The sequence below is a fragment of the Eubalaena glacialis genome, chromosome 12 (assembly GCF_028564815.1).
Source record: "Eubalaena glacialis isolate mEubGla1 chromosome 12, mEubGla1.1.hap2.+ XY, whole genome shotgun sequence".
Classification (NCBI taxonomy): domain Eukaryota; kingdom Metazoa; phylum Chordata; class Mammalia; order Artiodactyla; family Balaenidae; genus Eubalaena; species Eubalaena glacialis.
The window spans coordinates 53683537-53710282 of record NC_083727.1 but is presented as its reverse complement, the minus strand read 5'-3'; the positions used below and the strand labels follow the sequence as shown (position 1 = coordinate 53710282).

General features: G+C 35.7%; 1 protein-coding gene across 4 annotated transcripts in view; it reads right to left on the bottom strand.

Annotated features, from left to right (window-relative positions):
* The window catches only part of ATG5 (autophagy related 5), a 116620-nt gene that overhangs the window by 34248 nt on the left and 55626 nt on the right, over window positions 1-26746 (bottom strand). For 3 of the 4 annotated variants that reach the window (XM_061206856.1, XM_061206855.1, XM_061206858.1), the window contains one exon: window positions 16162-16256. In XM_061206856.1, coding sequence (XP_061062839.1) covers window positions 16162-16256 — 95 coding nt within the window. The remainder of the gene's footprint in view (window positions 1-16161; window positions 16257-26746) is intronic. The other variant, XM_061206859.1, reaches the window with a different exon arrangement.

The following is a 26746-nucleotide window of genomic DNA, read 5'->3' as shown; positions in this document are numbered from 1 at the left end:
CATCTGCCAAGACCTCATTAGGCCAGCAGTAAATCAGGAAACTAAAACCCATGTCAGTTAGAAAAAGATGGGAAGGCTGTAAATCAACCCATTAAAGCAGCAGCTGACCATCCTAAGGTGTAGGTTATCCATGGCATACGGTTGACAATTCCTCCAAGAAACTCAAATATTAACTGTAATATGAGGTGCCTTAATAAATAAATAATAATAATAAACCAAGGAGTAAACTTGAATTGAAAATATTTTCTTAAAAGAGTTATATACCAAGATCTTATTTTGTGATATAAATACTATTGAATACTTAGGTATGAAACAACTCTATTTTCATTTTAGCCAAATTATAATTTTTTATGTCATCTCACAGTTAACCTAATAAGCTCTTTTCAAATTTCAAACTAACTGGAGTTCAACTTATTTTCACCATATCTACTCATATTCTCAAAGAGTGTTTAAGGAGAGTTGAAATTATCAAAAGGAGAGAACGAAAAAGAAAATACACATGAATAATTGACAGTAATGTCAATTTTTACATATATTAGAATACCATAATAAAATATAAGCATGTTATTAAACTAAGAATTTTTTTATGGAGGGATCTAAAATATAATTTTTAGTGAAATAATTAAGACCATCTTATCAAATTTGTCTATCTTTTTAAAATGAGGTATTTAATCTTTCAGTTCTTAAAATTACCCCATAGTACTACATGCTTAAGCAGGAGAGTGAAGTTCATTCTATTCCTAAATTTGAGAGTTTACGCTTTAATGTGATCACTAAAAATCCTTAATTGGTAATTGGAAAAAGAACATTCTGTAAATAAAAGAGAAAGAAAACCGCACAACTTTAGCTATCTCTTTCAATCTCTTCACACTAAAGGGAGGATGTCATGTTTTTACTTTCTGTCCATGCATTTTCTCTATTAGAAGAAGAAGAAGAAGAAAAAAAGGACTGAAGGCAGGAAGCAACAGAAAGGGTGGAGTAATAAGTAGCCTGATGTGTGTAAAAACTGGAAAACAGTCTCAAATGGAAAGTTGTGATAGAAAGGAGTAAGAAAATAAAAGTAATGAACTCAACAATGTATCAAAGGAATAGTGATTAAGAGTGAGAGCTCTGGAGCCAGACTGCCTGGGTTGAAACCCCAGCTCTTCCACTTCCTGAGTGACCCTAGGCAATTTTCAATAACCAACCAATTACTTCATCCATACAATAGGGACAGTACCAGCATATGTCCCAGAGGACTCTAGTGAGAAGTAAATGAACTAATACATGTAAAGTAGTATTTCAAATAGTACCTGGCACACAAAGTACTCAATAAATGTTAGCTATTATTGGTGTTTCTCTATAGCTTACTTTAATTACCAGTAATGTTTTTTATTCTTGAAAATATTAAATGAAACAATGACCTAGCTTAGTGTAACAAATTAGTAATAAGAAAATGTTGACTTCATTTAATAATAACTTTAGTACTTTGGGATAATACTATTAATTTGCATATTTTAACTTCTTTAACAATAAATTAGGGGCAACATTTGCCATTATATTATTATCTGTGTTATTTTGGAATTAATAAACGAAGCAAATTTTTAAGAAGCTCTAATATATATCCAACGCCTTAAAAACAAAGCAGCAAATCATCTGCATCAAAAAGTTCCCATTCTTATACAAGACAATTTTAAAAAAATATACCCACCAAATAAGCTCATAATTAATAGTTGCTTTCATTTTTCAAAAATCCACATAGGAAGCAATTTAAGACTAAAACAATCCCAGAGAGTAGTAGCTAGCTTATTTAGCAAGGGCAATCAAAATCTGCTGTGTTGGGCTGCCCCCTACAGGCCTCAATTTACCAATTTCTTTTAAAAGGTGTCTAAGGGAATATCATTAGAATCTTACATTAAGAATATTAATTAATTCTAAAGCAAAGTATTATTCATTCATTCATTCTAGCAGGAAATAGTCTCTGAGAAACCTCTATAGAGATACAGAGAGAAATGAAACAATTCCTCGACCTCCAGTAATTCACAGGTTACATTTTACAGAGAAATCACATAGACTTCAACAGATCCATGGTGAAATACTGCAAAATAGCTTAAGAAATGTCTATATTACAATGCTGCATGTAGAAAAAGAACCAGGCTGGAAATCCAAGACTCATGTTCTACTCTTGTCTCTGCCATTGAGTATCCAGTTGAACATCTGGGCAAGAGTTTTGTGCAAGCTTTCTAAAATTAGGGGGCTGAATTAGATGATTCCTAAGGTTTCCTCCTAATGTATAATTACATTTGCCATAATAAGAGGCAGAAGGGAATGTTTTAAAACAAAATTCAGAGAAAGAAGAAATAATTTCTACATGGTATGAAGAGTTGGGGCACATACGGAGAAATCAAGAAAGACTTCTTGGGGGAAGTGACATTTGAGCTGAGTTAAGAAGCATTCTGGGAAAAGGGGCTATTCCTAGCAGAAGTGAACAGAGTAAGAAAATAAAAATATCAAGCATGTTTTGGGGAACAATACATGATGTTATTTGGTAGGAGTCTAGCTTTGTTCCATGAAAATCAAATTAACAGTAACTGAAATTAGTGCAAATGGCAAGAAAGTGATAAATGCAAATGGTTCTGGTACTGTACAATTCTAAGAAACTAATCAAAAGAGATTCCAAGGTATTTTGTCTAGAAAATTGAAAGAAAGTGGTAAAGAAATAGGGAACTGAAACAGAAAGAGTAGGTTATGTGAGTACTTGGCAGTAATGAGTAACAGATTTTGGGGACCAGACAGAGCCTCACAGAGAAGACTACACTAAGACCAGAAATATATTGATAAATGGAGTGAACTATTTGTCACATATGTTACAGTAGTCATAGGGGGTATGGCAATCCCTATCATCACTGATAAAATAATTCACAGCAATAAAATCTAATAATAATTACAGCAAATAATTTGCAAATTATTTCCTATGTGCCAGGCATAATATCAAAAAGTATTACATTTAATTTTCATTAACAACCCTATGAAATATTATTATCCCTATTCTACGAATGATAAAATTGAGGTCCAGAGATGTGAAGTGAATGCCCCAAATCACAGCTAATTGGGATATAATTGCCTAAATGAAACTTCTCCATCTTAACCACTTGGTATATTAATGAAAGTTACAGATTAAATTCCTACAAATTTTTCAAAGTTCTTTACTGGAGAACCTATGTAGAAAAAAAAATCCAAAATAATCAAGGATACACAACTTTTAGAAAAAGTAATAATCATCTATCCTTTATAGCAATATTCATGTTCTTAAGCAATATACTAAGTTAAAATTTTTGTATTTAGAAATAATTAGAAAGAACAGATTAAAAAAAAAAAAAAAACCTTAGAAAACTCCTCAGTCTTTATTCTCTTCCCCAAATTTCTACAAAATCCACCTATCTAAATTCGGAGGTTAAGAATTATTAGAAGTGGTGGTGTCATCAGTAATGGTGGAGTAAGGACTTCAAATATCCTATCTTCCATAAAAGCAATGAGAACACTGGCAAAAACTGTGAGAGACTGAATTATTAATTTTTAAAACTTCCCACAAAGAAACACCCAGAACCAGATGGCTTCCCAGGTGAATTCTACCAATTATTTCAAGATTTAACACGAACCCTTCACAAACTCTTCCAAAAACTAGAAGAGGGAACACTACCCAACTCATTCTGAGGCCAGTATTACCCGGATATCAAAACCAGATGAAGACATACAAGATAAGAATACTAGCGACCAACAATCGTTATGAATATAGACACAAAATCCTCAACAAGAAACCAGCAAACTTGGACTTCCCTGGTGGCACAGTGGTTAAGAATCCGCCTGCCAATGCAAGGGACACGGGTTCGAGTCCTGGTCCAGGAAGATCTCACATGCCACGGAGCAACTAAGCCCGTGCGCCGCAACTACTGAGCTTGCATGCCTAGAGCCTGCGAGCCACAACTACTGAGCTTGCGTGCTGCAACTACGGAAGCCCACGCGCTTAGAGCCCGTGCTCCGCAACAAGAGAAGCCACCGCAATGAGAAGCCGGCGCACAGCAATGAAGAGTAGCCCCTGCTCGCCGCAACTAAAGACTACGCACAGCAACAAAGACCCAAAGCAGCCAAAAATTTTAAAAAGTAAATAAATTAAAAAAAAAAAAAGAAAGAAAGAAACCAGCAAACCAAACCCAGCTACATATGTTATATAATCTGACTGACTGGTATCTATCCCAGGAATACGAGGTTGGTTCAACAAAGAAAATCAAGCAATGCAATACATCATATTAATAGAATAAAGGGGAAAAACCCATATAAGAACCTGAATAGACACAGAAAAAGCACCTGACAAAATCCAACACCCCTTCATGATAAAAATACTCAACAAGATATAGGGAACTCAATCTTATAAAGGGCATATAAGAGAAACTTACAGGCTAACATCATACTCAATAATGAAAGACTGTAAGCTTTCTTCCCCCTTAAGATCAGGAATAAAACAAGGATGTCTGCTTTTGCCACTTTTATTTTGACTCTGTACTGGAGGTTCTAGTCAGGGAAATGAGGCAGGAAAAAGAAGTAAAAGGCGTTTGAACTGGAAAGGAAGAAGTAAAACTATCTCCATTTGTAGTGACATGACCTTCTATATGGAAAATTCTAAGGAAACAGCAAAAAAAAAACCAAAAAAACCCCCCAAAACTGTTAGAAGAAACAAGTTCAATGAGGCTACTGGATACAAGATCAATATACAAAAAAATCAATACTATTTATACACACTAGCAATAAAAAGTCCAAAAACAATAATAAAAACTGGATCAAAAAGAAAAAATTACATAGGAATAAATTTAACAAAAGAAGTGGGCAACTTGTACACTGAAAACTACAAAACATCATTGAATACCTACATATATGGGAAAAAATCCTGTGTTCACTGATTGGAAGACTTAATATTGTTTTTTAAGATAGCAATACTCCAGGGAACTCCCTGGCAGTCCAGTGGTTAGGACATGGGCTTTCACTGCTGTGGGCCCAGGTTCAATCCCTGGTCAGGGAACTAAGATCCTGCAAGCTGCGTGGTGCAGCCAAAAAGAAAAAAAAGATAGCAATATTCCAAAAATTGATCTACATATTGAATACAATTCCTATCAAAATCCCAACTGTCTTTTTTTTGGTAGAAACTGACAAGCTGATCCTAGTATTCATATGGAAATGCAAAAGATCCAGAATAGCCAAAATAATCTTGAAAAAAAGAACAAAGATGGAGGACTCATACCTCTTGATTTCAAAACTTACTACACAAAGCTACAGAATTCAAGAATAGACATATAATCAGTGGAATAGAATTGAGACTCTAGATACAAATCCACACATTGTGGACAACTAATTTTCAACAAGAGTGCTAAGACAATCCAACGAGAGAAAGAGAAGTCTTTTCAACAAATCATGCTGGGAGAACTGGAATATCTACATACAAAAGAATGAAGTTGGACCCCTTTACCTTGCACCATATACAAAAAATTAACTCAAAATGGATCAAACACCTAAATGAAAGAACCAAAACTATAAAACTTTAGAAGAAAACATAAGAGGAAATCGTCATCATTTCGTATTAGGCAAGGTTTTCTTAGATATAATAACATAAAAGCATAAGTAACAACAACAAAAAGAACTGGACTTCATCAGAACTAAAAACTTTTGTGTTTCAAAGGCCATGACCATGAAAGTAAAAAGACAGCCCACAGAACGGAAGTAACTATTTATAAAGCATATATCTAGTAAAGGTCTAGGATCCAGAATATATAAAGAACTTTTACAACTCAACAATGAAAAGACAACCCAATTTAAAAATAAGCAAAGAAGAGACATTTTTCCTAAGAAGATATACAAACCGTCAGTAAGCACATAAAAAGACGCTCAACATCATTAGTCATTAGGGAAATGCAAATCAAAATCATAATGAAATACCCCTTCATATCCACTTAGGATAACTAATCAAAACGATGTACAATAACAAGTGTTGGCAGGGACATGGAGAAACTGAAACCCTCATTCATTGCTGGTGGGAATGTAAAATGGTGCAACCGATTTGGAAAACAATATGGCAGTTCCTCAAAAGGCTCAATGTGGAGTTATCATATGACCCACCAGTTCCACTCCTAGGTATATACTCAGGAAAAGTGAAAACATATGCCCACCCCCAAATTTGTACATAAATGTTCATAGGAGTTTTCTTCATAACAGCCCTAAAGTGGAAACCACCCAAATATTCATCAACCCGATGAATGGTTAAACAAAATGTGATGTATCCATACAATGGAATGTTACTTAGTTAAAAAAAGGATGAGGTACTACATGCTACAAGACAGATGAACCTTGAAAATATTATGCCACATGAAAGAAGGCAGACACAAAAAGACACATATGATATGATTCCATTTATACGTCCATGTAGCACATCCACAGAAAGAGAAAGTAAATTAGTAGTTGCCAGGGGGAGGAGGGAAGAGAAGTGACTACTAATGGGTGATATGATTCCATTTATATGTCCATATAGCACATCCACAGAAACAGAAAGTAAATTAGTAGTTGCCAGGGGCCAGGAAGAGGAGGGAAAAGAAGTGACTACTAATGGGTATGGAGTTTCTTTTTGAAGTGATGAAAATGTTTTGAAATTAGATAGTGGTGATGGCTGCACAACTGTGAAATACTAAAACTGTACACTTTAAAGGGGTGAATTTTATGGATGTGAATTATATCTCAAAAAAATAACCCACTAGAATATTTGATCCTAAAATTTTGTGATATGGAACCACAAAAGACCCTGAATAGCCAAAGCAATCTTAAGAAGAACAAAGCTGGAGGCATCACACCCCCTGACTTCAAACTGTATAACAAAGCTATGGTAATCAAAACAATATAGTACTGGCAAAAAAACAGACACATAGAACAATAGAATAGAATAGAGAGCCCAGAAATAAATCCACAGATATGTATATGGTCAATTAATTTATGACAAAGGCACCAAGAATATACAATGGGGAAAGGATAATCTCTTCAATAAATGGTGTTGGGAAAACTGAACAGCCACATGCAAAAAAATGAAACTGGACCACTCTCTTATACCATTCACAAAAATTAACTCAAAATGGATTAAAGACTTGAATGTAAGACCTGAAACCATAAAACTCTTAGAAGAAAACAGTAAGCTTGTAGATATCAGTAAATGGTGAGAAAAGTGGTAAGCTCCTTGACATGGTCTTGCAAATAATTTTTTGGATCTGACTCCAAAAGCAAAGGCAACAAATGCAAAAAGAAAAGAATGCTGGACTCTATTTCTTTAATCCTTTAAAACTCAAATCAGTGCTCCAAATTAATTCTTCATTAATTGAACCAACCTATGCCTGTAAAACATTAATCTCATATCCAACTGCTAAAGTCTCAATAAACATTCATCTTCTTGCAAAAAAGATATCCCTTTATAATACGGGCACATGTATATACTACACAGAGATAGATTTGCACTCTAGTCCCTGCTCCACTGCTCACTAGCTTTGTGTCTTTTATCTGGTCATTAACTTCCACCTTAAAAAAAGACGATAGTATTTGTTCTGTCCTCACAAAGCTGTTGTGAAGATCAAATGAGGTAGCGTGAAGGTATTTTACAAAATATAAAGTGCTAAACAAATAGGATTTATTATTATTATATACCTCATATAGCTCTGTTCTACTTTAGGGCAATAGTAGAGAATGATAGTTTACTCAACAGAAAATCCAGCCCAGAATTCTGTAGTAAAAATATATGGTATGAATGTTACAGTCTAATTTATTATGAGACCAGAATGACCACCACCTTCATAGATAATGAGACCTTCCTTAGTTTGTTATATAGTTTGTGTATTTAGTGAGCACCTATTATGTGTATGGCATTGTGATGAACACAAAGATATAAGCACAGTACAGAGGCTCAACTTCTTCTCTGAGTTTACTAAAGAAGGAATTCTCCTTAGCTGTTTAATAAATGTTTAAAATACTCTGACCAACCTAAATGTCCATCGACAGATGAATGGATAAAGAAGATGTGGCACATACATACAATGGAATATTACTCAGCCATAAAAAGAAACGAAATTGAGTTATTTGTAGTGAGGTGGATGGACCTAGAGTCTGTCACACAGAGTGAAGCAAGTCAGAAAGAGAAAAACAAATACCATATGATAACACATATATATGGAATCTAAAAAAAAAAAGGTACTGATGAACCTAGTTGCAGGGCAGGAATAAAGAGGTAGACATAGAGAATGGACTTGATGACATGCGGTGGGAGGGCGAAGCTGGGGCGAAGTGAGAGTAGCATGGACATATATACATTACCGAATGTAAAATAGTTGGCTAGTGGGAAGCAGCAGCACAGCACAGGGAGATCAGCTCGGTGCTTTGCGATGACCTAGAGGGGTGGGATAGGGAGGATGGGAGGGAGGCTCAAGAGGGAGGGGATATGGGGACATGTGTATGCATATGGCTGATTCGCTTTGTTGTGCAACAGAAACTAACACGGTAATGTGAAGCAATTATACTCCAATAAAGATCTATTAAAAAAAAAAGAAAAAAAAATACTCTGGAAAGAAATTAACTTCATAAGCTGACCTTAAATTTATATATAGAAAGGTGAAAATGAATGATATGCCTTCAACTTGCAAGTTATTTATCATTTTATAACTGTTATCGTCACTTGGATCAGAAGTGAAGTTATTTTGAGAACTGAGCATCCATTCTATACTTTCTTGTCTTTACATATGAGATACAAATCCTGTTTTTAAGCACAGATGTCTTAATATTCATTGTAGCATGTACCGCCATGGCTAGGGTGTGAATTAAGTATTAGACACCTTGCCCCAAGGATTACTGCCATATAATTCTTTACATGAAAAAATAGCATAATAACAACTATACATGGAGAGGATTCTGGGAGGATGGAAGCTTAACGCTTCCCCCTCTCCTTTGTACTCCCAAATCTATCTCATACCCAACACAGTGGCTGGCTCTCCTGAGCTAAAGCACCTATTGGGGTGAGTAGGCAGGGAGGACCTACATGGAGGAGCTACAAACCCTCTGCAATATTCTCCCCTCTGGGTGGACATGAGCCTAAGGACCAACAAGCCTATGTATCCCCAAAGGCTAAGGAAAAAGCTGGGAATAAAGGCTGAATCCTGCTAGTAACATTTATTATTCAATACTGTCTTGGCAATGCAATACTAGCAATGTGATAAGATAAAGCAAACGAGAAATGGCTGATAAAAGTGACAGCAAGAGGTGTTGTTTTTTTTGGTTGATGCCATAAATAAATATCTAGACATGGAAATGAAATAAAGAAAAACAAAATCTAAAAAACACCTAGAAATAAATTAAAAAGAAAGGCACAGGGCCTATTTGAGAACATAAAAACAAAATCTGAATAAGAAAGATGTACCTGGGCTTCCCTGGTAGTGCAGTGGTTAAGAATCCGCCTGCCAATGCAGGGGTCATGGGTTCGAGCCCTGGTCCGGGAAGATCCCACATGCCACAGAGCAACTAAGCCCGTGCACCACAACTACTGAGCCTGCGCTCTAGAGCCCACGAACCACAACTACTGAAGCCCACACGCCTAGAGCCCGTGCTCCGCAACAAGAGAAGCCACCACAATGAGAAGCCCGCGCACTGCAACGAAGACCCAATGCAGCCAAAAACAAAAACAAACAAAAAAGATGTACCATGTTCTTATGTAGGAAGATTTAATGATATAAAAAGGTGAATTCTACCAAAATTAAAACAGAAATGTATTTCCACTTATTAAGCATGAAAAGACTGAAAAAAAGGTAAGGGGTGAATTGCCCCAGCAGATATCAGAAGACTAAAATCAAATAAAAATAATACTGTTATAAGAAAATACAAATAAACCAATGGAATGGTTTGTAAACATTTTTTACAGAAAGATACCATAAAAAATCAAGACAAATTTTATAGTTGTGATTATTTTTTAACAAAGTGTTTGATAGAAAAATGGTTAATATCTATAAAAATAATTTTTGTAAAATCAGATAAATAACCCAAAAGAAAAATAAGCAAAATATTTATTTTGCCCCCAACTCTGTGCTCAAGACCAGCAGGCTGTCCTCATACTTACAATGTCCCCTCTGCCTTCAAAGGTCCTCTCATCACTCTTTGCCTACCTTAATTCTATCCACTTGTCCGACCTCAAAAGACATGACACTTTCATCAAAGAAGCCTTCTCTGCCCTACTAAGCTAGATCAAATTCCCCTTAGAGGAATTAGGCTTCATTGCACTATATACCTCTCCTTCACAGCACCAATCACAGTTGTGATTTAAAATTTGTTTGTATACTTATTTGATTAATTTCTTTCCACCTCTAGATTATAAACTTTTAAAGGATGCTGTACCATATTAATAACCACTTGCATCCCCTGTGCACAGTATAAGGCATAGCATGCAAATATTTGTGAACAAATGAACTTGAATGAATGAATGAGACAACCGTTTCTTACATGTAGCATATTGGCAGGATAACACTTATGAATCCATTGCTTCTTGAAAAACAGAAATTATGTGCCTAATTTTCACTATACAACCTAAATACCAATGCCTAAGGACTTCACAGTCACTTTACAAGTCTTTTTAACAGATATCCTCATTAATCACATCTGTTTACGTGTGCTCGTCTCAATAACATTTTAGTTATATTTTTGAAGCACTTCCTGCCATTAACCTCATCTCTAGAATACTGGCTAATATGAAGCACCTGGATTTCAGGAACACAGACCTGAAACACACACGCTAAAGTAAACTGTTATGTAAATGACAGAAATGACACATTTTGGTCTGTAATGGATCTCTAAACTACTTTTGGACCTATTTTACTTTTACCACTAAAATTCTGTCATTGGATTATAGTCATTTTGAGCCCGTGGTAAGCAAATTACAGATGAAAAAGAACTAAAGTTTTCCAACAATCTGTATAAAAGTCAACCTTTAAAGAATATCACCAGTTAGAGATTTTCTAGGTTTGGTCAAAGTGGACTTCACTTTATGTGATACTTACGTCTTGAAAATTCTGTAAACTTAATTTTTATAAATAAAATTATATTTTCTTTGTAAGTCTCACCTACGTCTGGATACTAGTTGTTCCACATTTCATATGTGTGCCCCTGAGCAAGTGATTTAAAATTCCTCAGCTTCAGTTTCCTGACGTGTAAAATCAGATAATGATCCCTACATCCTAAGATGGTTTTGAGGCTTCCAAAGATAAAATGGGCCTCACTCAAGCATGCTCACTGTCCTATCCTTTTTACCCCCTGCTATAGAGGAATTCTATTAGAATGCTGCAAAGAAAAAAAGTTTAGCAAAATTATGCCCTTTATTTGTCTTACTAATAAACCTGGATTTTCAGGTTTTATTTAAATTTACTTACTAATTTAAGGTCTCAAATAGTACAGAGATCTACATCTAGTATATTAAAGAAATGAAAAGTACAGATTAATCAAAATGCCACATAAGTAAAAGCTACACTTAATCAATAGACTATCCCAACCACACAAACTAATCAGCTGTAAAGGAGTCAACAGCAGAAATATGGTATTACCTTTAGATCATATAATTAAGGAAAACAGAAAGCAGATCCCATCTTCCTTTGGTCAAGGCATGAATGAAGATTCAAAAATACAAAATAGGGAAATGGAAAAAGCCAGAGAATGGACAATGGGCAAAAACTAAGACTCCTAAATTTTTATATTCACTTATGCATCTCACGTCTAAAATTTTAATCAAGTTCAAGTAAGAACCAAACCAGATAAGGGTAAAGTCAACAGCAAAGTCAATAAAGAGAACCAATAAAACCGTGAGGCTCGGGGGTCTTCTCTGGTGGCGCAGCAGTTAAGAATCCGCCTTTCAATGCAGGGGACATGGGTTCGATCCCTGGTCCAGGAAGATCCCACGTGCTGCAGAGCAACTAAGCCCGTGCGCCACAACTACTGAGCCTGCACTCTAGAACTCGCAAGCCACAACTACTGAAGCCCGCATGCCTAGAGCCCGTGCTCCGCAACAAGAGAAGCCACCGCAATGAGAAGCCCGCGCACTGCAACAAAGAGTAGCCCCTGCTCGCCACAACTAGAGAAAGCCTATGCACAGCAACGAAGACCCAACACAGCCAAAAATAAATAAATAAATAAAAACCAAAAAACCCTGAGGCTCTGTCTCTCCCTGTTTGAGGAAAAGCTGCCACTGTCTTGACAGAGGAAAGATCAGGCAGCAAGCTCTGCCCTAACAGTCACCACCTGGCAGCCAGGTTTTGTCAAGCAAATTTTGAGAATTCTCTAGCTTCCCACTTTCTATCTAATTATAGACCTTTATGAAAACCATTCTCTCTCACACATACACATTCTCTTTCCCTCTCTCTCTCACATTCTCTCTGTAAATCCTTTTATGTTATGATATGACAGTAACAGGTATGCATACATCTGACAATTTTCCCCAGAAAAGAACGGTAAATACTGCCATAAAGGAAAGAACTGTGCTTACCGTAAAAATAATAAATCTGCTCTGAAATCAGGAGTATAAGGTGTTTGAAAAAGAATATCAGTGGTACAATTAGATAAACCTGTAATATGGCTTCTTTAAAGAACAATTCTGACCAGATGTATAAATTCACTCAGTCATGCCCTTTTCATTTTGTGGATGAGGAAACGAAGGCCCAGCAAGACAGTAAGCGCCTGTGGACACACAACTAGTCAGTGTCACACCTCCCACAGAGCCTTAGAGGCCTCCCTTCTAGTGCAGTGCTCTTAGTAGGAAACCTAACTGTTTTTCAAGGGAAACTGCTTTGGCCTCTATGTCTCAAATATCTGACAACTTGGCGAGCTCAGAGAGGTTTACATGAAGTCACAAATTGTCAGATTAGGTGAATAAGGCAAAACTGTGATCTTGATCTATCATGCACTGTTTTTGGATGCAACCCTTCCAACAGCTCTTTTCCACTTGCTCCTACTATTCTCCCACCATTTGAATTAATTTTAAAAGTGTTTTTTCTTCAACTATTACAACAGCACTATCCTTGTTAAAGCCAGCTAGTTCTTTCAGTTTTGGATTATTTGAACTATAAAGTCTTTTTTCAGCTTCAGAATTATGTGATCTTTGGTGCTTTTAATATTCCAAGATTCAACGAAGTAAGTTACTTGTGAAGCACCTACAGTGTACGTAACACTGTGCTAAATCCTACTACACAGATTTAAAAAGGAAAAAACAAAAAAAACCCAAACAAACAAAAAAAACTAGCCTTGCCTTCAAAGATATCACTAGCATGTTGAGTGTATTAGTGTATCCACAGTGCTAGTTAGATCAAGAATTACCTAACTTGGGCAAATCACTGAACCTGTCCAGGCCTAGATAAAGAGATTTGCAAACTGTGCTTCAGAATTTCCATAAGTATGTGATGCTATAACCACTGGTCCCCAGGAGGACAGAGTCAAGCCACCTGAGTCAATCTCACTTATCCCCATCTACCCACCCCTTCCAAGTTCAACCCCAAAGTGGGCTGCTGCATTAAAAAAAAAAAAAAGAAATCTACTCAGAAAACTTCAGGACCACTCTAAAATTCTGTAATAACCTGTTACTGTTTTTAATCAGTATTTTAATCACCAATATCTATGTCAGTGATGGTGAAGACGTAGCCTCTCCCTATGAGATTTATAGACCACATGAAGGATCCTACCCACTATAAGTACTATACTTAGTCCATAAAATCTGACTCAATTTTGGCTTTTCTCAGTGGAATAACTAAAGCATATCACTACTGAATCTAGTTCTGTAAAATCACTCCTGAAGTTCTCTTAGGGAATACCTGAGGTGGTCAGTACCAATTCATGTAATGTGAGACATTTCTTCTCTCTATACAACTAGGCTTCCTGCCACCTTTCTCACATTATTTTATGCAGATATAGGCACTGTCCTATTTGCCCACTGTTTAATGTAACAGTTGCCGAAACTGTTCTACCTCTCTGCTGCCTGTACAGAGAAGACTGAGACTCTCTCATGTGAGCAGCAACAATGTTTCCCTTCCTTTTCCTTAACAGGTCTCTGCAAACCTCTCTTCTCTTGGGCTAAACTTTACTGGTTAATCCCAATCCTCAATTGCCTTGCTCCATCAATTACTTTCCTTCTTATTTGACAAACACATTCTTCCATAAAATAACCTAAAATTTTATTCTGCCTTAGCCTTCCCATTACTTCGCTAAGTCTTTATTATACTGTGGATGATCCATGGCTTATGACACATTGTCTTTAGCTATCACTGAGTGACACTTTAGGTAGCAGCTTTACTGAAACTATTATTATATTTTTACTGTAGGTAAGGTATAAAGGATATATTGCCCTGTCCCTTCAGAATGAGGCCATGTGAGAATTTCTTTCCTAGGTGGTACCCAAGAAAAGTTAGCTTTCCTGATGACCTAGTAAGTTTTCATCATATATAAAATGAAAAACAAAATTATATCTCATCACATTTCTTTCCCCTTTGCTCTGGCTAAAAGGAAGCTTGGGGTCAAATTTATAGGTCAATTTTAATAAATTTGAGGATTTCACTTATTCATAGCGTAGGTCATTTCATGCTGGGTTTCCATTTTATATCTTTGGTGGCTCTAATTTTAAATTTCAAACTTTTTCTATTTTGTGACTATACAAAATATATTCTTGTAAATTGCCTCAGATTCTTCATGATACAAGATAAAGTATAAATAAATAAATTATGGCATTTCCAAACCCAGTGGGTAATATTTGTGCTTAACAAAGACTTGTGGAATTAAAATTTTACTTTCCTGAAAAAAGGAAGCAGAGGAGTGTAGCTAATTAGATCATCTGGTCTTATTCCATCAAGCATTTTTCTCATTTTATTTCTATTGTACATATTATGAATCCATGATCTAAACATAGTCTATTTGCCATTATGTTAATGAAATAAATGAGGAGCAACCTTATTTAAGTCATAAAAACTTTTCATTCTTTGAGTATATTGGGATTTTTGTTTTTTACTTTTCAATTAGACAGTTTGTTTTCCTCTTTGAACACACATTAATCTGATGGCGCTATAAAAGATTAAAAAATAACTGTAGAAGTAACTATGAGTAAAGACTGTGAGATAGTAAAAATGGCTACAGAGGGAAGTTATGACACAATCTCTTTGAGTTTGAATGGAGGGCCTGCTAGATGAGAGTCTATGTTTGTGACACTGTGTTTCTAATTCCTATTCTTAACTGCTTTTTCCATGATAGTAGGCAACTAGCTTTCTGGATACCATTCATTCAATGAAAATTTACTCAGTATTGCTATATAGGAAACACATGGTAGTTTTAAAGTACTCTACAGAAACATGGAGCTTCTTAACCCCATGAAAGTGTACAGTAATGAGACGCTACTATTTATTTTGTTGTACAACACTGAAGACCCATCATCTAAAACAAATACAGTCGATTCTCATCTGTGGTACTTATGTTCTATAAAGTTACTGCAAACACTGAATTAACAAATACTGAACCATTGTTCTTAGGGGGACTACAAGGGTTACTGCAAGTCTCTGGTCACATGTCTTCAACTCGTCAATACATAACCTTGTTTTATGTATGTTTCTGTATAAAGATAGCACTTCAGCACTATGCTTGGGAGTCATTTTTAACATCAAAATTACCAACAAAAAGCACAAAAATGTGAAGAACGTGGCACTAAATAGACTGGGAAAAGTCACTTGTTTACAGTATGAGAGCAGAAACAAGAAGGCACAGCATCACTGAAAATGTGCACATGGGCAAATCAAATTTTTCATCACTCTGCACATGTCCAGGGTAGTACTGTTGAGTACTGACTTTGAGGTTGCAAATAAATTTTAGCAAGCAGGCTAATCTGCAAATACAAAATCTGCAAATAAAGAGCACCAACTAAATGAGTCACATATTTCACAGTGCAGTCTCTGATTTGACTGCCACCAAAAGGAAGAGATCTGGAAAACCCTAATAAATGTTATTCAGTTACTATGCAAACTGAAAAGACTTTGGACTAGAGCGCTTCAAGAAGTAAGATGTCCAAGGCTTTCATAAGTTGGTATTGTTAAAAATGTTACTTCCTACCTGGTATATTCTAAAAGGGACGTAACGAAATCCATTTTCCTCTGCAGGATATTCCATGAGTTTCCGATTGATGGCCCAAAACTGGTCAAATCTGTCTGTAATGATAAATTATTCATTAAAAATGAACAACATTATAATTTAATACCTCATATGAAGAGATGAAAGTTGTTAAGCATCCATCCTCATAGAAGTTTCTGAAAGGGCATTATTTCTATACTATTTTTCTTAAACTTATCTTTCCATAACTAAACATAAAGCAAGATATAAAATTAATTTTTTTCTACATTATTGTTGCTTCCTTTTCCTAGATATCTCCATAGACATTTTTTCTCATAAGAGAAACCCTAAACAGATTATGACTACTGGTGTTACCACAGCAAAAAACATCAGGTATAGATGAATGTCTCGATTCCCTTGGTCCTATTCCTACTGTCTAAACTATAAAGGCACAGCTTCAAGTGACCTAAAGTTTAACCACAAATTGTTTAAAGAAACAAAGTAAAAATACCAAACAGAGTACACATTAAACAGAAAAAAGATAAAATTATAGGACAGGCTTTGAAAGAAATGTGAAACTGACACTTAAGAAATAACTGTCAGAAATAACTGTCAGTTGCAGTTTAATCTTAGATTGATTAAACAACTCCTTTTAAAAAATGTAAGGCTTGCTTTAAACAAAAAAAAACCCACTTTACTGATATATAATTCACATACCATAAAATTCACCCTTTTGAAGTGTTAACTGAGTGGTTGATAGCATATTCAGAGTTGCCAATATCTAATTTCAGAACATTTTCATCATCCCCAAAAGAAACCTGTACCCATTAATAATTATGCCCTCACCCCCCATCCCCTGGAAATCACTAATCTCTATTCTATTCCAGAGATTTCATATAAATGGAATCATAAAATATGTGGTCTTTTGCATCTGTTTTTTTTTCTTACTATGTTTTCAAGGTTCATTCATGTCGTAGCATGTATCAGAACTTCATTTTTACTACCAAATAATATGTCATTCTATGGAGATACCACATTTTGTTTACCCATTCATCAGTTTGTAGACATTTGGGTTGTTCCCACTTTTTGGCTATTATGATTAATGCTACCATGAACATTCACATATAAGTTTCTGTATGGATGCGTATTTTCAATTTTCTTGGGCATATTACCTAAGAATGGAACTGCTGAGTTACACAGTAACTGTTTATCTGCCATATGGTAACTATGTTTTGAGGAACTGCCAAACTGCTTTCGAAAGAGGCTGCACCATTTTACATCCCCACCAACAATGTATGAGGGTTCTGATCTGTCCACATCCTTGCCAACACATTATTGCCCATCTTCTTTATTATAGTCATTCTAGTGGGTGTGAAGTGGTATCCCCTTATGGTTTGATTTCCATTTCCCTAAAGACTAATTATGCTGAGTATCTTTTCATTTGTTTCCTAGCCATTAATATATTTTCTTTTGGAGAAATGTCTATCAAATCCTTTGTCCTCTTTTTAACTGGGTTGTTTATCTTTTTGTTGTTGAGTATTGTAAGAGTTCTTTATGTATTCTGGATACAAGCCCCTTAATCTGATAAATAATACACAACTATTTTTTTTCCCATTCTGTGTGTTGTTTTTTAACGCCTTTAACTCACCCAGATTTCTACCTTAAAATATTTTTTATACACAGAAATTTATCTCAGAATCAAATCTCTGTAAAGTACGTGAATACTCCAGAATCTCAGGTCAGCCTGGTATATTCTCTATTACTAGACTCATCTCAACCCAATTTACTGGCAATCTATTCATACTGCTTAAGCCGTCATAATTATATATAAAAAACAAAGTTTAGAGGGAAGAGATATGGCAACATATGTATATGTGTAACTGATTCACTTTGTTGTAAAGCAGAAGCTAGCACACCATTGTAAAGCAATTATACTTCAATAAAGATATTTAAAAAAAAAAAAAAAAGTTTAGTTGTTTCTTCTTAGATGACTGTGACAGGCTCTAGGCCTTCTCTAATCTCATTTTCAACTCCAATCTGGGGAAAGACACATACTACAATAGAACTGGTAGGATAGGGAATTTAGAACCCAGTCAGTCCAGGGCAATTTCACAGATGACAACTAAGGTCCAGCTTGTTATGAGTTTAGTTAAGAACCAAGACAAGACTCTTGGTCTTCTGATTCAAAGCCCACAACCGTTTCAACAGTTGCAACCACAAAACTGCATCTTAACGCTAAGAGTAGCTCCTTTAACCACAATTCTTTCATGTATGAATCAATTATTCAGTCAATGCTTTTTTAAAAGTATCTTTCTACTTTCAAGTATCAAGCAAGAATGTGATAGCTACATAAAGTGATTCTTCATGCACTGCTAAAATTTTACTCACTGCCTCATCATTAAATCTCTAACACCTACCACAGTGCATGCACAACACATGCTCTTGAATCAATGAATAACAGAATACTACATATATAACTTTTCATTAAAATTTTTGGATTCTAATCCTAGGTCTGCAACTTAATAGCTAGACTAGAAACAAATCAACTGAAAATTCTGCCCTAATTCACTTACAGATGAAATAAAAGGAGTTAAATAGTTCTAATACCTCTTCCAAAAATAAAATTTTGTAATTATTTAAGACACCCTCTTTATCAAAATATAACTTATTAAAAACCACAAGCAAACCTCTATTAAATGAAAAATTTATACTGTTTCTAACAGAGGGGAAAAAATGGGCGAAAGCAGTGGTCCTTAACCAGGGAAGATTTTGCTCCCCTGTGGGTCTGGGGACATTTTTGGATGTCACCAATATGTGTGTGTTACTAGCATCTAGTGGGTAAAAGACAGGGATGCTGCTAAACATACCACAATGCATAGGACAGCTCTCCACAACCAAGAATTATCTGACTCAAAATGTCAATAGGGCTAAAGGAAGGAAAGCAAACACAAACAAACAAAAAGTACAGAAAGGTAATTAGTAAAAAGCTTTCACGTACCTATATTGCAAAAAAGTAAACTGGAAAAAGAAACATTACTGTGCACATTACCAATTTACTGACTCTCAGCTCCAAATTCACCCTTCAATATATACACAGGCATAATGGACACAATTTCTTTAAGCATCTCTAGCGTGACAATCACATTAAGCTTTCTCAGTAGAGAGTACTGAAAGGACACTGCAGGAGAAAGGGGCTCCTGCCTACACACACACACACCGAAGGTCCCTTGCCCGAATTAGCACCCTGCTTTCCGCTGCAGGCCCATATGGGTGGCTGGCCTACAGTTTCCCACAGAGACGCCAGTCCCTCTGCATGCCTGTGCCACTTGTTGCTGGTGGCCCACACTCCAGATTTTCCTGACTTCCCAGCCACTGCAGACCTGCTCCAATCTGGGCAAAATAGTGAATTTCTCTACTAACCCAATGGGCTGGAATATACGTTCTCCAATGAGTTCTAAACCCAGCTCTGGGAAGGGGCTCCTTTTAAGTGTGACCTTCCTCTTTAGCCCTAGGGTACCAGATACGATTTTCTTATATCTTCAGTTACTCTTTTACCAGAGTTTAACCATTCAGTATATAATACTTAACCTATTTAACCCTCTGTGTGGTTTCTATCTCCTGACTGGACCTAGTCTGATACAACTATGTTTTAAAGGAATAAAGACATAATAAAAATCTGTATTAATTAAGATTAGCTTTATCTTCTTATAAAAATGTTACGTTCTTATATAAAATAGGCATTTCCTCAACAAAACCAAAAACATTCCAACCAAGAATAATCTAACTTTTGTAAGTCAAAGTTATTAACAAGAAAGACACAAATAAAAGAAATTAAAAGAAAATCAGTGCTGAGTTTCAGTTTATAACCAAATGTCTTTCACACTGGGTTTTGTAACATCAGGAACTCTTCTATCCCTTAGTCAATAATTAAATAAAATTGGAGTAAGGATGTATTGCTAACTTCCTACATGGTAATGAATCAAGTACATATTAACCTGTTACCAAACAATACTTTGAATATTGGAACTACGTTATTAGTTATTATAATTAAGTTGTAAATTTAGTTATTTGTGTCATTGGCCACAAAAACAGTACCTGCAAGTAAAAGAAGCGCAATGGTCTTTAGCCGCTCATTTTTTAAACTGTAAAGTTAGGTAAATGTACATCTATTTCAACAGCTTTCACATTAATTTAGTTCTAATTCTAAAACAAAACAAACTACTAAGTAGAAGAAAATTAAAACTAGCAGTCACTTACCTTATACAAAGAATGGGAGAAAAGAAAGTAACTTAACGTACTTCTTGCCAGAGCTTATTAAGAATATGATTGATAAGTTGGTTTCTGTTTTCTATAGCTGTGCTATAGAAAGTCAATCTATTTTTTTTTAAAGATATTAAAAACAGAATTCCTCAAAATCCTGGTGGCCACCAATTTTTTTTTCTCACTCTCTGCTGAATTAAGCTTTTACATTGGTCTTGGAAATTTTTTTAAAATCCAGAAAAAAAATTTTTTTAAACCAAAGATCTTCCTAAGAAGCATGAAAAATAAATTGATTACACTTGTATTCTTTGTTCCTCACATGGAAAAAGCTGCAGAAAAAAGTGGCAATCTTAAAGGATGTTTCTGCTCTTCCACTTAAGCTTTATTAAGAACTCAGGGCAAAATAATTTTTAATATTCAAATGCCACAAACAATGTATTCATCTACAGGATCCCACAGGAAACGTGGAGGACATCTAAGGGACTGCGACCCAGCCTCAATTCAGTAATGTGGTATCGCTGGCTGGGATATAACCATAAGAAAGGGGTGAAATGGCTTCCACATGCACACCATCCACTTCCTGCTCTTTAAGTCTGTGATGTCAAAAAGAACAGATTTACAGCTCCCTAAATAAGTGTCAGATCATGATGGCCCGTAAAACACAGGCTCTAAGCTTTTCTTTAAAGAGAAAAGCAAATGGTTGAAAATCACTACTGAAGGGAACACGCTCCTCACAAAAGTCCGCATTTATCAACAGTATTATTCAAATCAGTACTACAGGCGGCCATGCGATATACATGGTGTTTTGACCAGAGGCTTTCAAAATTTCTAACAGAAAACATGTCCAAGTATAGACCTATTTGAATTAATTTCTTAACATGTAATATAGTAAACATCTTTGTGAAGCAAAATATGAGGGGAAAAAAACCAGTAATTACTGGTAGGGTACCAAACACAGGTGTGTTAAATATGTGACCTGTATCTTCAAACTCATTTGTCCTCTGAGTCATATGTTAACAGGACAGTTAGGGCTGACCCAGGGAAGGGAGCATTCTGTGTACGGCAGCACGTCCACTGGTGCTTGGATGCTTCTTAACAGAACTACACCCATACATTTCCATGAGAACTTCTGTTTGAGGTTTCAAGTTACTGTGATATATCTTCAAAGAAGTCTTGCAAATGCTTCAAGGACCCCTGAAAATTTGTCATGAAGACAGAAGTAGGCAGGACCAGCAGGCTGGCCTCTGTATTAAGGCTGAGAGGAGAACCAAACCAGGAGAAGGTCAATCCTTACTCCTGTTCGTAAACACTCATCTTGGCAATAGGATTGTACCCTGGGGAATTTGTTGTTTGAGTGAATCAAAAGAGCAATAAAACCTGGATCTGAGGAAATCTCTGACCTGGAGCATCACTGCCTCAGAATAAACTGAGAGAAGACATTTACAGCAGTCTCCCCTTATCCATGTGGGATACGTTCCAAGACCTCCAGTGGATGCCTGAAACAGCGGATAGTACCGAATCCTATACAAACTGTGTCTTTTCCTATACCTACATACCTGTAATAAAGTTTAATTTATAAATTAGGCACAGTAAGAGACGATCCCGATTGCCAGCATCACTAACATTTTGGGGCCATTATTAAGTAAAATAAGGGTTACTTGAACACAAGCATAGCAATACCACAACAGTTGATGTGATAACTGAGACGGCTACTACGTGACTAACAGGAGGGTAGCACATACAGTGTGGATATACTGGAATCATCCCCTATACTTCACATGCTGAGGTGAGACGGAGCAAGATTTCATCATACTACTCAGAACAGTGCACGATTTAAAACTTGTGAATTATTGATTTCTGGAATTTTTCATTTAATATCTTCAGACCACGTATGCCCACAGGAAACTGAAACTGTGGAAAACGAAACCATGAATAAGGAGGAACTACCATACTCCTCTGCCCTAAAAAAGAAGTGTTGTCTATTAAAATAAAGTCAATTACTGGGATTCACTCTTGGAATACATTAAAGATGTTGTAACACACAGTCTACAAAACTGGCATCAAGGAGAGGAATCAATATATATTTTTACAGTGCAATTCTCTCTGTATTCACTGCTACAACTTTCATCTAAACCACTATCATCTCTCATCTGAATCATTGTGACAGCCTCCTAACTGGTCTCTGCCCTTCCACTTGTATCCATAATACACAGCATCCAGAATGCTCTTTTAAAACATAAATTGAATCATACCATGAATGAATAAATTTCCAAACATTTTTCTAATGGGCCATAAGGAATAATGCTTTATAATGTACTTTAACAATACGATTATTTGAAGTTAAGTACTAGAATCATTATTAAAAGAAAAAATCCATTGCATCTCCTTACTGGCTACAAATGGGGCAGACTGCTCCCCACTCAAACTCTGCATGCAAGCAACCAAAATGTTGGTAATGAAATACCTCCTTCCCAGGAAGCTGGTTCCTTTCAGCCCCCTCCCACTCCCTTGGAATGCAACGGTTCCTGCATCCCTCTGAGATCTCGCTGCCTACCAATCTGCTTACTAAAGCTCCAAATCACACTATTTTTCTTTTCTGTCCCTAGAAAACACCAAGCTTATCCCCACATCACAGTTAGAGGCTTGGAATCCCCCAATTTTCTAATCTTCATGTAGCTGCTTTTTTGTCATCATCCAAGTCTCAAAAGAGGTGTCACCTCCTCAGGGGAGAATTTCCTCATAATTCTAGCTAAAGTATTATCCTGTTTTCTTCTAAAGACTTACCGTTCTTTGAAATTACCCTATTTACGTGTTTAATTAGTTACTGTCTCTCTCCCCCAATTAAAATGCATTCCAAGAGTCAATCCCAGTAGTTGACTTTATTTTAATAGACAGAATTCAATTACTGTATTTCAACCAATTAAGAAACATTTACTTCAAATTTATTTTCAAATTGGGCCAGTAACAACATAAAAGGGATTCAAAATTCAAAAAAAATCATAATGTAAAAAAACCCCAACTTATTCTATGTGCTCATGTTAAAAATAAAAAAAGGAAGAATGACCTTCAATTATATTCAAGTCTTCACTGACTCTAAAAGACAATTTTTAAAGTAGCTTGTTTGCCAAAAAGAGATTTAAAGAGCTATAGCCAGTGGCAGGCCAGCGCTAATTAACTAAATGTATTCCTGTGTAAATCACCTATAGATTTTTAAACAGATTACCTGACTTGTTACCTTTCAAAACTACTGTAAATCGAGAAAATATTTTTCCTCTCAGCCTAAGTTACAGTTTATCACTTTCCTAAATTCAGAGGGCCAGAAACAAATTTAACATGTTACCAAGCCCATTTTTACTTCACTCAGAGCACTCCAAAGTCATAAGACAAAAACAAAAATCTATTTTAACTTTTGAAAGACCAATGGAGAAAAAGATACTCCATTACATTCACTACTATCTTTGCAATGTTTATTATGCAGGATACTCTATCTTTATTTTAATACAAATTCCTCATGCTTCTGATGAGAAACTGTAAATGAGAAAATTTTATTAATAATTATTCATAGACAAATAACAAAAGCTTAAAAAGGTGGGTGGGGCACCAGCGGTCACTGGAGATGCAATATATAATGCAACATTTCTCAGCTTTAGCTGCCTACCTGGACCACCTGAGAAACTTTAAAAAAAATACTAATGTCAAGGACCCACTCCAGACCAGTTATTTCAGATTCCCTGGAACTGTATTTTTTGGAAACTCCCAGATGATTCTAATATGTAGCCAGAGTTAACAGCCTCCAGATGTACTGGAAAATACACTGACTTTAGAATCAGAGATCTAGGATCAAATCCTGGTCCCATCTCTTACTAGCCCTGTAAGCTCTTTTCCTCATTTTTAAAGTTATAATGTTTATCAAATTCTTAGGAAGAATCACTAAGAAGGCATATCCAGGACTGGGACATCATAGGAATTTAGTAAATGTAATATGATTACAGGTAAATTCTGTTCTATTTCAAATCCATCTCATCTGTCCAAGGTGGCTACATGAAAAATGCCTCTTTAAAAGAAGTCCCCCATTTGCAAATAGTTCATATTATGAATCTCCTGTTTAATTCTAGGCAAGGAAGAGAAAAGAAAAAGTAAAACAACTGATAGAAGTAACAGTGTACTCAATTAAGTTTTTACTTTGTAGGATCTGCATAGAGTTAAATCTATTAAAGTGTTTATTTACTCCTATTATGTACCTAATTGAGTACTGGGAGCTGTAGAGAATTAAAAACCAAAATATAAAACAAGTACACGGACTCTCCTTTACTTAATATGTAGTTGGGGAAGCCAAATTGACATACATAAAGTTATCACAATTTCTAATGGGTCCGATTGGTCCTTTATTGTGCATTAGTAGTGCTTGATGGTTCAAGTCCTCCCCGCCCACTTCTCTTCTAATGCAGGTGACCAAGTGACAGATGCTTAAGTAAAAAGCATGTTAAAAGTTAGGCTGGGGACTTCCCTGGTAGCGCAGTGGTTAAGAATCTGCCTGCCAATGCAGGGGACACGGGTTCGATCCTGGTCCGGGAAGATCCCACATGCCATGGAGCAACTAAGCCCATGCGCCACAATTACTGAGCCTACGCTCTAGAGCCCGCGTGCCACAACTACTGAAGCCCGCGTGCTCTAGGGCCCGTGTTCCGCAACAAGAGGCCACCGCAATGAGAAGCCCGCGCACCGCAACAAAGAGTAGCCCCCACTCGCCACAACCAGAGAAAGCCCGCGCACGGCAACAAAGACCCAACACAGCCAAAAATAAATTTTTTTTAAAAAGTTAGGCTGGTAAAGAAGTGGTATTAAAATAACTCAAGTGATGCTAGAGTGAAAAGTTATGGGTTCTGATTATAGTAGAACCTCAGAGATCATTTTTATTAATAACATACCTGAACAGAATTTAACTGTTTTTTTAAAACCCTAAATGAATTTTATGTTGTTTGATTTTCAAAGCAACTTATTGAGGGAAGCTGCGGTTCAAAGCAGGTAAATGATTTGCTTGAGGTCACCAGGCCAGTAGATTCTCAGGGATGCTACCATATCACAGAAAACTTTCAGTTACATTTCTATAAATTAAAACACTGTTTGCTTGTTAAAACTCCAAGTTGAGTCAATTCAATGACGTATGATTAACAGGAATCTGAGAAACTATTAATGAACAGAATGTTCATATTATCAAAAATTCCATAGTCCTATACTTCAAAATTCATGGTAGTGTCAGGTATAATAGTTTACCAAATCTTGTCTCCTTTGGCAGTTACAGATCACAAACTGAACAGTTAGCAGTAGCTGCTGCAGAAATAAATACTTAATAAACATTTAAGTAAATAAAAATTTACTTCAACAGGTACATTAAGGCATTATTTTTCAATGAGAACAAGGAAAAATGCAACTGATAATTGAAAACATCATTCAATTAGGAACTACCTCTTAAAAGCAGACATGGGCAATGATGAGTAAAACTGGAAAATTCAACCATAGTTTAACTTTTAGCTACTAGGATTATTCAGGTGGCAATTACTACAAAATTTATTTATTATAACAACTCATTCATTATCAAAACAAAGTTGACTTGTAAAATTATACAAGTCCCCAAGGCCCCAAAAATAGGGCCCACCCAACATTTTATAAACTATATTACTTCCTATAGTGAGTTTATTTTAGAATAAATACTATTATTTTAAATGTATTCAGTAGGTTTTAGTAATAAGTGATATATATAATGTATCCTAAAAGTTAATCAGGATTTCTAAGAATTCCAGTAGAAATAAGAATAAAGTTATTGAAATTATTCTACCAGTGCTTCTCAACTTATTCATTTACACTCAAATATCTGAATCTCACAGAATATTATTCTGAGTGTAATAACGCCTTAAAATAAATGATGATAAAAATATTGGAGGGAAACTTTTTTTTGAATTTTATATTATTTATTTTTTGTACAGCAGGTTGTTATTAGTTATCTATTGTATACACATTAGTGTATACATGTCAATCCCAATCTCCCAATTCATCCCATCACAACCACCACCCTCCCCCGCCACTTTTGGGGGGAAACTTCTGTATGTAAAGCCTTTCTCCTTCACTCAATGAGCCTATGCAATTGCTCTCTTCTCTTCCTCCTTCCCAGATATTAGATGTCCACTAATTGCCTTTTTTCCTCTGCTCCTCCTTCCTTATATTCTGAGTGGACAAATAGCAATACCTTTTTTTTTCTCGCAAAAATGTTTTTATAGGGTTTTAAAAACCCACATAAAAATAATTTCACCTTAAAATAAGCGAAAAGTTA